We start from the raw sequence: 14,457 nt of genomic DNA, 5'->3' as shown, positions 1-14,457 counted from the left end.
CCTTCTACTCAACAGGAAACAAAAACACCTGTTTCCATTCTTTTCCTTTTTACTTTCCTATAGTCATACAGGAAAAGGAAATATCCTGAAGTTGTATTGATGGTGTACTGAGATATGTAGAAATAAGAAAAGATGATAAATCTTTTGTATTGTTAGTAATCACATCAGTAAGCTAGAAGGCACAGAGGAGGTGTACAGCCAAACAAAAGACCAGGGAGAAAAATAAGAAATGCACTTCAATCCCATAAGGATGAAATATTAATAGTACTACTGTGAAGAAGGCTGATGGTAGGACTTGATGATCTTGAAGGTCACTTCCAACCAAAACTATCTATATTTCCAAGACTATTATCTCTTAAAAGTCTTTGTGAGATGACTACAGCTATGTTATACATAGAATACATAGAATAAACCAGGTTGGAAGAGACCTTCAAGATCACCGCATCCAACCCATCAACCAATCCAACACCACCTAAACAACTAACCCATGGCACCAAGCACCCCATCAAGTCTCCTCCTGAAAACCTCCAGTGATGGCGACTCCACCACCTCCCCAGGCAGCCCATTCCAATGGGCAATCACTCTTTCTGTATAGAACTTTTTCCTAACATCTAGGCTGAACCTCCCCTGGCGCAGCCTGAGACTGTGTCCTCTTGTCCTGGTACTGGCTGCCTGGGAGAAGAGACCAACATCCATCTGTCTACAACCTCCCTTCAGGTAGTTGTAGAGAGTAATAAGGTCACCCCTGAGTCTCCTCTTCTCCAGACTAAGTGTCGTAGTTTGGGCTGGGTGCCCTCTGCTACAGGGGTGTTTCCTGTGTCCAGAAGTCCATCCCAGTGGGTGGACTCAGGAAATTAGGTATTTCTACCATAATCCCTTGCACCACTATAAATTTTGCGGTGGGGTCTGGCACTTCCTCTTGCCTTCCCTCTCTGAGACTTGGTAACGGGGGGAGAGATCTCCCGGCCATGGGCCTGACTGGGCCCAAGGCCACAGGGGGATGGGCAGTCTCAGGCCTGGCCAGCTGAGACTAGCCCAGCAGAGGGAGGGGGAAGAAGGAGCCCTGGGGGTTTTGGATGCACCCTGAGGTGGGGATGGGATCTTTCTTTGTCACTGCGCTTTGGGTTTTCTGTAACATTCACCGCTTTCTATTTAAACTTTCATCACTTTTGCAATCCGTTTGTCTGAGTCGTTATTTCTGCCTGTGGTGGGGAGGGGATCTGCCCCAACCCATTACATTTTGGCGCCCAACGTGGGGCCAACTGCAGCTCGGATTGCAAAAGATGGAGAGTTTAAATTTAGTTCTGGGCGTCGGTTTGGGTTTGGAAAGTTGGGGCTCAGGTTTTGTGTTACCGGGGCGACTGTGTGAACTCCTGTGGACTGCAGAAGGATAGCTGGTGCGTGGCTGATGGCATGGAAGTCCCTCATGTTGCTTGGGAACAGCGAGGGGTGGTTCTTTCTGTGACTTTCTGCCCAGGGTGGCTTAAGAATGCTCGAGTAGCCTAAGAAGGCGAGACCTGCCTTCTCCTCGTTCTCTGCGGAGCGGCGGGGAGCGGAGGAGGGGCAGCGGCAAGCAGAGCGTGGTCGGCCCGCGGCCGCTGCGGGGAGCGGACACCCGCGGCGAGCGGGCAAGCGACTGCTGGAGGTGACTCGGACTCTGCATCGCAGCAACAGAGACGGCGGGGGCCGGGCCGGGCCGCGTTCAAGCGGCGGCGGCGGCACCGCCCGAGCCGGGCTGCGTTCAGGCGGCGGCGGCAGCTGTAAATCTTTCCCTGGCGTTTTCGGACGTGCTCCGAAAATGGCGCCGAGCACCTGGCTCCGCCTCCCTGCTTCTTCAGTGGGCTGTGGCGCAGCTCCTCCCTCTGCCGGGGGTGGAGGTTGTGCAGCCGGATGCTGTCCTGCCTCGGTACGCGAGCGCCCAGCCGGGGGGTGCGGAGTGCCTCTGGCATGCATCCGTGTAGCTTTGGTCCGCGTGAAAGCGGTTGGCTGCGGCACCCTGGATGGATTGAAAAAGGCAGTCGTGGAGCCAGATTGTTCCGACTGGCCTGCCCCAGGGGTGGAGAATTTGCCGCTGAATATGAGAGTAGAGGCTTAGCTGAGAAGTTGTGAGGTATTTCCAGGTGACCAGGATGTCCCAAGGAGTCCACAAGGAATTCACACTGCAGGAGAAGGACTGCGTCGCTGGGAGGTTCCATCACATGAGGAAGAACAACTGGAATGGACTGATGCTTGAGCCTGAATGAGAGACTGTTTGAGTGGACGCCCAGATGAAGATATGGACTCTGCCGGACATGTCATCAGAAGTTTTCTGATCTGATGATGTGTTTGGGTGCAGGGATTATGGTATGAAATAAGGGGTGGCTCCTGTCGTAGTTTGGGCTGGGTGCCCTCTGCTACAGGGGTGTTTCCTATGTCCAGAAGTCCATCCCAGTGGGTGGACTCAGGAAGTTAGGTATTTCTACCATAATCCCTTGCACCACTATAAATTTTGCGGTGGGGTCTGGCACTTCCTCTTGCCTTCCCTCTCTGAGACTTGGTAACGGGGGGAGAGATCTCCCGGCCATGGGCCTGACTGGGCCCAAGGCCACAGGGGGATGGGCAGTCTCAGGCCTGGCCAGCTGAGACTAGCCCAGCAGAGGGAGGGGGAAGAAGGAGCCCTGGGGGTTTTGGATGCACCCTCAGGTGGGGATGGGATCTTTCTTTGTCACTGCGCTTTGGGTTTTCTGTAACATTCACTGCTTTCTATGTAAACTTTCATCACTTTTGCAATCCGTTTGTCTGAGTCGTTATTTCTGCCTGTGGTGGGGAGGGGATCTGCCCCAACCCATTACACTAAGCAACCCCAGCTCCCTCAGCCTCTCCTCGTAGGGCTTATGTTCCAAGCCCCTCACCAACTTTGTTGCTCTTCTCTGGACACGCTCCAGCAAGTCAACCTCCTTCCTAAACTGAGGGGCCCAGAACTGGACACAGTACTCGAGGTGTGGCCTAACCAGTGCTGACTACAGGGGCAGAATGACCTCCCTGCTCCTGCTGGCCACACTGTTCCTGATGCAGGCCAGGATGCCATTGGCCCTCTTAGCTGCCTGGGCACACTGCAGGCTCATGTTCAGTCTACCATCAATCAGCACCCCCAGGTCCCTCTCTACCTGGCTGCTCTCTAGCCACTCTGACCCCAGCTTGTAGCTCTGCATGGGATTGTTGTGGCCAATGTGCAGAACCCGGCACTTGGATGTGTTCAATCTCATGCCCTTGGACTCTGCCCATCTGTCCAGCCTGTCGAGGTCCCTCTGCAGAGCCTCTCTACCCTCCAGCAGATCAACTCCTGCCCCCAGCTTGGTGTCGTCAGTAAATTTACTGATGATGGACTCAATGTCCTCGTCCAGATCATCAATAAAGATGTTAAAGAGCATGGGGCCCAGTACTGATCCCTGGGGCACACCACTGGTGACTGGCTGCCAGCTGGCTGTGGCACCATTCACCACCACTCTCTGGGCTCGGCCCTCCAGCCAGTTCCTAACCCATCGCAGTGTGCTCCCATCCAAGCCATGGGCTGACATCTTGGCCAGGAGTTTGCTATGGGGAACGGTGTCAAAGGCCTTGCTGAGGTCCAGGTAGACTACATCCACAGGCCTCCCTTGCTTGGATGTGCTCTAACACACTCAGTATTTATTTTGTAATGAGTTAAACATGCTGTCTTCCAGCAGTTCTAGTGAGTCGGTCTTCAAACACTAAGTACTTCCACTAAACACAAGCTGAGGGTGCTTTGTGCCAGGGCAGCCAGTGCTCTGTGGCTAACGCCTGGGGCTAAGGTGTATACAATTGCAAATGCTACAAGAGCTTCAGGTAAGCTGAAACACCAAGCTTGTTCCCCAAAACCAGTTTTTAGATCCTGAAACAGTGGATTTCACAAATTGTTTTATTGCCATTGTGGCTGCATTATGCAGCAAGCGCTTTTAATACTTGGAAAATTTCTGATAATTTTAGTCCTTCTTCATTCTTTGGTCTCCTGAGTAAGCTTGGAAACTGCTTGTCTCCAGTTTTGAAGGGGACCTGCCCATGAGCAAGTCTCCATTAGTTTGAAAGAACAGCCATGGAGAAGCAGCCCTGGACAGGGGCTGCTTTTGCTGTTTGTACTGGAAGGTTCAGAGAGCCTGTCTCTACGTGCCTGGAGGCATATTTTTGGCTGTCAGGTGCCTGTTGGCAAATCTTGCCTTTCTGTCTTGCCCAGCTGTAGAAGAGGCAGATGTGGGGCTGTGTATCACCAAGGTCTCCTACAGCAAGGATGGGTTGGCTTGTACTACAAGCTCTGCAAGACTGGGCTTTCTCACTTTTCCCAAATGGCATTTGGCAGCTGGGGGAGAAGCAACTTGAAACACCAAAGCTCTTTTCCTAATGAATACAAACGCAGAGCCCACAGTCCTCACATAGCTCAGAGTCAAAGCATCAGTCAGTTAAAATTAACACCAAGCCACTGGGTGTGCTTGGGCATGCAGCATCGTTCATGCAGCTTTCAGCTGCAGGTTGGCTACATGGTCAGAGAGCAAGAGTGGTGCCAAGGAGCAACCCCACAGAGGGAAGAAAACAGCCATCCCACCTCCATCTTCCACTTGGACAGACCAGCTAGGCAGAGAAGGACAATAATAGTTTTTCCACATTTACTGGACATCATTAAGCTTGGTGGCTTGTGGAGATTCAGGTGGGAGAGACAGCCTTTATCTTCAAAAAGACAAGAGTGAAAATAGAAAATTAAAAATACAGAGCTTGATTTGCTGCGTATTTATGGAATGGTAACGAAGTTGTTGCTGAATCCCAGAATACTTAGAGCAGGCACATGGCTGTTGCAAGATAAAACCATTGAGGGGATTTAATAAACTTCTTCTTACTTGTATGAGCAGATTTCTCTTTGAACTCTAAGATATTTAGCAAATAAAAGCACTTGTATTCTGTTTCAGTGTTGATTTACTACTCTTAAAAGATCCTGGCTGGCATAAGTACTACAGTAATTGACAAAAATCTTAACATGGCCTTGAAGGGTCCATGGATACTGCTGGTTTTGTGTACATTCTCCATGCTGCCACTCAAATGGGTCTCAGCTGTTCTGATGTTGTTTTGCTGCCTACTGTGTTCTGGGTCTCCCTTCTGACCCTAGGAGATGGTTTGTGATATGAATACAGTTCTGCTTAGAACTGCTCCAAGATAAAGCTCACTTCACAGAACCCCTTGGGTAGTCCAAATGGAAAGTTTACTGAATCATCAAGTAAATATTGATGTCAACTGAGTTTAAACCAGAGAACCAGAAGTGAGTGATTGTTCTGTCTCAGAATGGTTTTATCACTTTTATAAAGCTATTCATTTGTTTCCAGATCTGCCTAAGTACACAGGGCACACCAAAAAAATGCCGGATGCACATGAACTCAAACTGGCTCTGCCCAGGTCAGACATTCTCATTATGTGACATTACATTCTACCTTGTAGCAAAAATTATTAGTTTGGTGGCAGGGATGTAAGGCTTCGAGATTACAGCTGACCATTCTCTCCCTTGCTTGGTGGGTGGGCACAAAAGCTTACCTCAGTACATACTCAGTTTGAATCTACATCCAGATGTGAGGAGATAACTCAAAATTTTGGGCTCACTGAATTTTGAAATTTGGTTCATTCTGTACCAAATGACCTGATGCAGATGAGGAATTGTGGAGCTGGGTGCTTTGAGGGACAGAAGGTTGATGGTAGGCTGAACATGAGCCTGCAGTGTGCCCAGGCAGCCAGGAGGGCCAATGGCATTCTGGCCTGCATCAGGAACAGTGTGGCCAGCAGGAGCAGGGAGGTCATTCTGCCCCTGTACACTGCACTGGTTAGGCCGCACCTCGAGTACTGTGTCCAGTTCTGGGCCCCTCAGTTTAAGAAGGAGGTTGACTTGCTGGAACGTGTCCAGAAAAGTGCAACAAGGTTGGTGAGGGGCTTGGAGCACAAGCCCTATGAGGAGAGATTGAGGGAGCTGGGGTTGCTTAGCCTGGAGAGGAGGAGACTCAGGGGTGACCTTATTGCTCTCTACAACTACCTGAAGGGGGGTTGTAGTGAGGCGGAGGTTGGTCTCTTCTCCCAGGCAACCAGTACCAGAACAAGAGGACACAGTCTCAGGCTGCATCAGGAGAGGTTTAGGCTGGAGGTTAGGAGGAAGTTTTACACAGAGAGAGTGATTGCCCACTGGAATGGGCTGCCTGAGGAGGTGGTGGGGTCGCCGCTGCTGGGGGTGTTCAGGGCGAGGCTTGACAGGATGCTTGGTTGCATGGTTTAGTTGATTGGGTGGTGTTGGATGATAGGTTGGACACGATGATCTCAAAGGTCTCTTCCAACCTGGTTTATTCTATTCTATTCTATTCTAAGGCATGCCCTCGTGGTGGTCACTTCATTGGAACACAGAAATGCTCTTGACAGGATACTGACAGTTTTTGTCCAGTTTGTTTTGAAATGTCTCAGGAAAAGAGTTTTCCACATCCTACCATGGCACCACAGGTTTTTGGTGTTTTTTTTCCTGACAGGGAAATTAATTTACTGATATTCAACCTATTGTCTTCCTTCTAACTGCGTCCCTCAACATTTCTAAACATGCTGTTATAGTACCCACTGTCCTTTCAACAATTGAAAACTTCATCTGTTCCCCTTTCAGGCCAGTTTGTGACTAGGAAAACCTCTTCTTACCTGACCTGTTACTCCCAAGAGATATGTATTCCATTTTAATGTTTACTTTAGGTATTGTTTTCTTTTGTAAACCTTGAACATTCATACAAAAATATCTATTTTGTAGTCTAGAGCAACAGTTTTAAGGAAAGTTTATAACCCTGCTCTGGCATTCCACACTCATAATCCTATTCTCTGAAATGAGAGAAATGTTAACCTGCAATGCTGATCCATGGTCAAAAACCTTAAATGTTACCCCATTTCTTTTCACTTAATCCCAGGAAATAAAAAATTACCCTGATAAATTTCCTATGGTATTGCCATAGAATCCCAAGGAACTTCTAATGTACATGAGAAGGCACTGGACAATATCTAACTGATGAGGCAGCTATTTTCTTAGTTGGAAGGGAAAATACCCAAATTAAATTAAAGCAGGGAAAAAAACTAAATGAAAACAAATCTGTTTTGATCAGTTTCTGGTGCCCCATAACTCCTGCCCTGGGCCTGACTTGTAGGTAAATATGTGTGCAAGAGAGCAGAAGCCTGCCACAAACCATGTAAGAACACAGTAACCAGTTAATCCTGAACTGGAAACAGTAGAAGCCAAGGAAAACATTAACTGGAATTTAAATAATAGAAATATGATTTAGCAAGTCAGTTTAACTTGTGCTCTGGACACTGCCAAAACTTGTCAATGCTTTTTATGCTGAAGATTAGCAGCTAGATGGTCTTTCTCAGTTTGGAATGCAAATAGAATATGTTTCCTCCTAGGCTAGTCTAAGTTAAGAACTAGTTTTCACTAGTACTTACATTTAATTCTGGGGCTTATTTTTTCCTTTTAAGATAATAGAGACATTACAAAGCAAATAAACATACACTTATTGCTATTTTTTTGACATGTAGCTCAACTTCTTCCCAAGTCAAGGGGCCAATTCTGCCTTCAGTTGTAACCAAGCAAAATCTGCTTGGTATATAATAATAAAATAAGCTTGGTTTCCAGAAATGTTCATACTGGCTAACAATGACCCTTTTCAAATGTTGCCAGCTGGTAAGTTCAGTGTAAATGCTTTAACATACTCCTAATGGTAGCAAATTTTTCTTTATACCATCAACATCACCATACTAAGACTATGGTGTCCCATATAACAATTTTTTTACATTTTTTTTTTAAGAGGGAAGTGTAGTGTTTCCTTTGCATCTCTGGAAAAAGCATTTCTGCAAAAATTTGCCAAGACAAACTTGCAAGTCAAGATATTTTAACTTGGAGAATAGCTCTGACCAAGTTATTTAAATTCCGTATTAGTTGTCCCTGAAGCATGACTTAAGGTCTTTAAGGAAAAAATATTAACTATTGTGAGAAGAATGCATTAGCAATGCCCTACCTCCTCTTAAACCCTTCAGATGAATGCTAATCTGGCATCTGGTAAAACTTCAAGAAAACTAACATTACCCAACATGGGGCTGGAAAATATATTCTTATTCAAAAGTCATAGGCCAAGAGAGAAGAGGACATGCTCACAAAACAAGTGAGAGTATTTCCAATACTTTTCCCTCAAGCTTTATTTTTGCTAATGAAGTGTGTTAGTACCTACTTACTGGCTTAGACCATGGCCCATGAGTCTGTTCCCAGCAGTGCTGCAAGGACAGACCAGATGTGCGTGCTTTGTGTTGGCAGTGATGGCAGAGATACAACGCACTGGGGTGAGGTGGTGCTCTCCCTGAAGTCAGAGCAGACTTGCTTTGAAACTAACCCACAATCTTCAATTTCTGATCTGCTTGGACTATGAAAAAAACAATCAGCCAACCTAGCTACTGCTAGGGCTGGTTTCCAATGAGAGACTACTAGAAGATCTGAGCTTTGTTTTGCTTTTACTTTATGCCTTTCAGAAGCAAGGACACTCAGGGCATAAGCGATCTTCACATTATTTAGCCATTATGGAGCTGAAGGCACTTTATGGATCCTTTTTAGCAAGGTTCTCTGAGATTTAACATGTTTTTATTTTCTATGACAGGATAAGGGTCTTCAGACTTTAGAGAATGAAATCTTTGAACTGCAAAAGGTTAAAGGTTGGATCAATGATCTTAGAGGTCTTTTCTAAATGAAACAATAGAACACAGGAGATTCCACCTCAACAAATGAAACAATAGAACACAGGAGATTCCACCTCAACACAAGGAGACACTTCTTTACTGTGAGGGTGATGGAGCACTGGAACAAGCTGCCCAGAAAGGTTGTGGAGTCTCCTTCTCTGGAGACTTTCAGAACATGCCTGAATGTGTTTCTGTGTGGCCTGCCCTAGGTGATCCTGCTTTGGCAGGGGAGTTGGACTTGATGATCTCTGGGGGTTCCTTCCAAACCCTAACATTCTGAGATGCTATGACTAGAGGAAAAGAAAAGTCTATCTCAAATATGTATCTGAAAATATAATTGCAAGTAAGTGATGGTGGGTTTGTCTCACTCCTTGAACTGATCTATGCTTCTGTGTCACCAGACTATCTTCTTGCTCCCCAGTGGTAAATAATGAGGGTGAAAGACTTAAAAGGGAACAAAGCTCAGCAGCTGGAGCATTTTCTGCAGGCCATGTGACTGATGGGAATATTTGTCAGTAAAATGTTGGTGGTCCACTTAATTTCTGCATGATCAAAGTCCTTAAATCTGAGCTTTCTTTTAGTAGTGCGAGGCTATGTTTATTTGCAGTTTTGCTCTGTTTATTCTGGTTGAAAGGAGATGTTCAGCCTGCTTTGCATCAGCTGATCTGCTGCCAACCTATTTCAGCTGAGTGACAGGTGTTTAGATGAGGTCTGATTTGTTCTCTTTGCAGATGGAAAATCTTAGTTAAAAAGGAAGCACTGACAACTATGAAATTGTGATGACATGAGATTGTAAAAGATTCCTTATGAAAAAAGCTAATCAGCTTGACTCTGAGAGCATTTCTGCATACAATGGTGGAAACGACTGCCCATCCAGGCTGGCTGGATGCAATGCATGAGCAATACATGAGAGAATTCCCATATACAAGTTTAATGTTGCTTTTATACACCATGTCACATCCTATGAATGAGTGTTTCTGCTTCCCTTCTTCCTGATGCAGATGTTGTTACTCCCCAAACTATCATAGAATCAACAAGGTGGGAAAAGACCTCAGAGATCAAGCCCAACATATTACCTAATACCAAACACCTCATATATCCTTCTTCTACTTCCTTCCTCTCTTCTTATCACCACAGTAGCCTGGCCTAGATCCCTGAAAACCCTATTACTGTTCAGATCCACTCCCACTGTAAGTGAAGACAAGGTTTGTGACCATCTGAGGAACCTGAACATGCAAAAGACTATGGGACATTATGAGATGCATCCCAGAATACTGAGGGAATTAGCTGGTGTAGTTGTCAAGCCACTCTCCCTGATATTTGAAAAGTGATGGCAGTCAGGTGAAGCCCCTGCTCACTGGAAGAAGGGAAACTTTACACCCTTTTTTAAAAGGGGCAGAAAGGAGGACCCTGGGAACTCATCTCTGTGCCTGGCAAGATCATGGAACAAATCCTCCTAGGAGTTCTAATAAAGCACATGGAAGACAGGGAGGACATGGGAACTAGCATGGCTTCACCAAGGGCAAGTCTTGCCTGACCAGTATAGTGGCTTTCTACAACAGAATGACTCCATTAGTGGAGAAGGGAAGGGCAGTGGGTGTCATCTGTCTGGATTTCTGCAAGGCCTTTGAGACAGTCTCCCACAGCATCTTTCTTTCTAAGTTAAGAGAGATATCATCCTATTCAATGAGTGAACCATTCAGTGGATAAGGAATTGGCTGGATGGTCGCACCCAGAAAGTAGCGATCTGTGGTTTGATGTCCAGATGGAATGGGTGACAAGTGGTGTCCCTCAAGGGTCCACACTGAGACCAGTGCAGTTTAATATGTTCATCAATGATACAGACAGTGGGATTGAATGCATCCTCAGAAAGTTTGTAGATGACATCAAGTTAAGTGGTGCAATTGATATGGCAGAGGGACAGGATGTCATTCAGAAGGACCTGGAAAACCTGGAGAGCCCAGGTGAACCTCATGAGGTTCAAAAAGGCCAAGTGCAACATCCTGCACTTGGGTCAGAACAACCCCCATTGTCAATACAGTCTGGGGCAGGATGTGATAGAGAGCAGCTGTGCAGAAAAGGATTTGGAGGTCCTGGTGGACTGAAAGCTAAACATGAGCCAACAATGTGTGCTTGCATCCCAGAAGGCAAATAACATCCTCGCCTGCATCAAAAGAAGTGTGGACAGCAGATCAAAGGAGGTGATTCTGCCACTCTGATCTGGTGAGACATTGCCTGGAGTACTGTGTCAAGCTCTGGGGCCCTCAATAGAATAAGAACCTATTGGAGCAGGTCCAAAGGAGGGCCACAAAAATGATCAGAGGGCTGGAGCATGTCTCCTACAAAGACAGTGAGAAAGTTGGGGTTGTTCAGCCTAGAGAAAAGAAGGCTCCCAGGAGATCTTATAGGGGGTCTGTAAGACAGGGGCCTATGAGAGACCTGGGGAGGGACAGTTTACAAAGGCATGCAGGACAAGGGACAATGGTTTTAAACTAGAGAAGGATAGATTTAGGTTGGACATTAGGAAGAAGTTGCCCAAGGAGGTGGTGGAGGCCCCATTCCTGGAGAAATTCAAGGTCAGGCTTGATGGGACAGCATGATCTTGCTGGCAATATCCCTGTTTAATGCAGGGGAGTTGGAGTAGATGACCTTCAGACATCCCTTCCAACCCACTGCATTCTATGATTCTTCAGCCACTCCCTCCTCTTCATGATCTCTACCTGTCCGTGCTCCAGCTCCTTACCCACCAGCAGCTACCCATCCATGCCATCCACCAGCAACATGGCTGCCTCCCCAGCAACCTTCTCTTGATTTAAGTAGTCGCCAGGCTGGTGAACATGGCTGGTGCCCCTGCTTTGCTGCTCAACTCTAGCGATGCTTTGTCCTTCTGGTTGGGTGTAAGATGTACCTCACTACTGGGCTGGAGGTACCTAATTAGAATGCTCTATAATTGCATGGTAATATTGATACTGATATTATCTGATAGATTTTAATTTCTCATTGAAATTTCTCCAGGATCTACATAAAATGCCACTATATGATGCTTTGAAAGCCAGTCTTTTGTCTTTTTTTTTTTCCTTCTGTTAAGTGTGAATCCATTAAATCCAGGTACTGCTACCACTTGGACCATGTTTAGCTTGATTTTTTACAATCCAGCTGTTAGGTAAGAACTGGACATGTAGAACTCAGTTCTACCTAGCTGTCTGTTCATCTGCCTGTGCATTACAAATAACTCTAGAAAACGTAGCTTATTCACAGCTCACCTACTATAGTTCCATGAGTTTTGTCATATCTGTGACAATATATACCAGAACACCACACAAGATCTGCCTCGAACAAGTTACACCAGGGCTCAGACTGATGGAATGGAAATCAACATATTTACATGATGGCAGAAGTTATTAAGATTTCTCTCATATACCTAGACTCAATATTTGCTTCACTCATTGTTCTGTCACTTATAATTCTGTCACTGTCCTGAAGGGACAAAAAGCCTCAAAGTGCTCTGAATCAGACAATGGGGCAGAAGCCAGCAGGTCTGGTTTTTCAGGAAAATGCCCACATTGCCCAGGCTTATCTGGAGTCTAAATGGGCCTTTGGCCACGTTTGGAGAAAACTCCTTCTATAGGTGTGGTCGTTTGAGGCTGTGCCTTTAAGAACAAACACTGCTGGAACACACTGGCTAATGTTTTCGGTACTAGAACCAAAACATTCTGATATTCTAAACGAATTTCATTGGTTGATAAACAAAAATGCAGCTTTAGATTGTGGAGCAGTTGGAATTTTTTTTTCTCAGTTCAGTTCGGTTTGGGGAGTTGGGGGGGGGGTTTTCAGCCTGTTCTCCCTGCCTGCTTCTTCTGCGAACTGCTGGAGTTGGCCTTCAGATAAGCAAACACTAATCCTGCATGGGCTTTTGAAGCTTACTAACAACTCTTTTCCTTAGTAACTTGCCTTTCTCTCTCTCTAACCCCTTTTTGGGGAAAGAGGGAGGTAGGGGGGGAGAGAGGGGGTTCCAAGGAGGGGATCCCTCCCCGAGGGAGGGATTTTTGTTGTGTTATTTCTCTTTGCTGTATATTTCTGTGTATATATTGTAAATACCTGTATATATTGTGTTATATATAACCTGCTTTCCATATATGCTTGTAAATATATAGCTTGCTCTTTCGACTGGGCTAGTTGTGGTTTCTTACTCTGTGGAGGAGGGAGAGCTAAGCCCTCTCTCAACCTACCACAATAGGTTACAGCACCAGGGTTTTATCTCTCAATCTTTGTTGTCACTGGCCATTATTGTCTCGAGAAATCTATAAATACCAGCCCAAAGAGCCAGCACTTTGCCTTGCAATCATACAAGCTAGGGGAGAAATCACAAGCCTCATTTGGGATTCAAGATGTTTCAGTTTACCCAGACAAGACTGCAATACCCCTCGCTGTATAGCATTGTAAGGCCCCAGAGAAGAGTGGTGTCTTGCTGGGCCGAGGATGAAACCCAGGAGGAGCTGAATCCCCAGGACAGTTTCATTTTATTGAAAGAAGCAATAAGCACTGCTATGAAGAATTGCAGCAGACAAACCTCTACAAATAGGCAAAGCTACAAAGCCAACAAGCCCTGCAAGCTCCAGCAGCGACCTCTTTTCTACAAGGCTTTCAGCTGCACAGCCTTCAGAAATAAATCTTGAATGTGCCTCAGCGACAAGCTGCAGACACCAACAGAAAGTGAAACTGCGTTCCTGCAGCTTTCACATGGCCAGTGCCATGTTGGTTTTTGTTTCAATCCCCGCGGGGTACCATGATGAGTGAGTAATTATGAAATCTGATTTTTATAAGCATCTACTAAAGGTCTGTTGCCCTAGAGAATTCTGGAGTTCCCCCCCGCCCCACCTTGTGGGCGATCTCTGGCGCTGTTGCCAATGTTCCCTTTTTTCTTTACAGTTGAAAGTGCTGTTTGTTGCATCTGGATTTTTGCTCATATTGTTTAAATTGTTGCTTGTTCCTGCTGGTGAGATATCTGTTCCACAACTGAACATTTTTAACCAGTAAATAGGTTTTATTAAAATTTTCCATGGGATTTTTTTTTTTTAACTAATAAAATATTTGTATTAATCATTCTGCCTATTGAATATTAATAGCCTCCTTAGGATCATATCAGTCACTTACTATTTTGTCCTCAGAAATGACCAAGACTACTCACATTTTTAAACACATGAACATACCTGTAAATGCCCTCCACGAGGATGATTATTTTTCTCCATGCTCTGTGGTTTCGAGGCTGCCCATATATTATTGCATCCCTCAGCAACTTTTCAAGGCTCTGCATATCTTTATTTAAATACAAGAAAAAGGAGGAAGGAAAAACATTAACAATGTTTTTTTCTGAAGAACTTAGTACTACTTTTTCCTATACAGAAAAAGACAGCATAAAACCTCCCAAAATTCTTTTATTAGTAGGTGAGACCTAGTGACTGATTTAATTTGCTGAATGCAATCTAGTGACAAGGAGATCTACAAAAATCTTCCAGTTATGCACCTCATCTGGGAAATCTCTATAAATTATCATAGAATTGTTAGGGTTGGAAGGGACCCCAAGGATCACCTAGTTCCAACCCCTGCTGCCACGGGCAGGGACACCTCACACTAGATCATGTTGCTCAGCGCCACATCCAGCTTGGCCTTAAAAACCTCCAGGGATGA

General features: G+C 45.6%; 1 protein-coding gene across 1 annotated transcript in view; it reads right to left on the bottom strand.

Moving 5' to 3' along the window:
• Positions 1-14,457, bottom strand: part of SPTLC3 (serine palmitoyltransferase long chain base subunit 3) — a 183,206-nt gene that overhangs the window by 20,972 nt on the left and 147,777 nt on the right. The window contains exon 9 of the mRNA XM_009906893.2: positions 13,980-14,085. Within this exon, the coding sequence (XP_009905195.1) occupies positions 13,980-14,085 (106 nt within the window). The remainder of the gene's footprint in view (positions 1-13,979; positions 14,086-14,457) is intronic.

This window comes from Dryobates pubescens, chromosome 3, assembly GCF_014839835.1.
Source record: "Dryobates pubescens isolate bDryPub1 chromosome 3, bDryPub1.pri, whole genome shotgun sequence".
Lineage (NCBI taxonomy): Eukaryota > Metazoa > Chordata > Aves > Piciformes > Picidae > Dryobates > Dryobates pubescens.
This window is presented reverse-complemented; position numbering and strand designations above follow the sequence as displayed.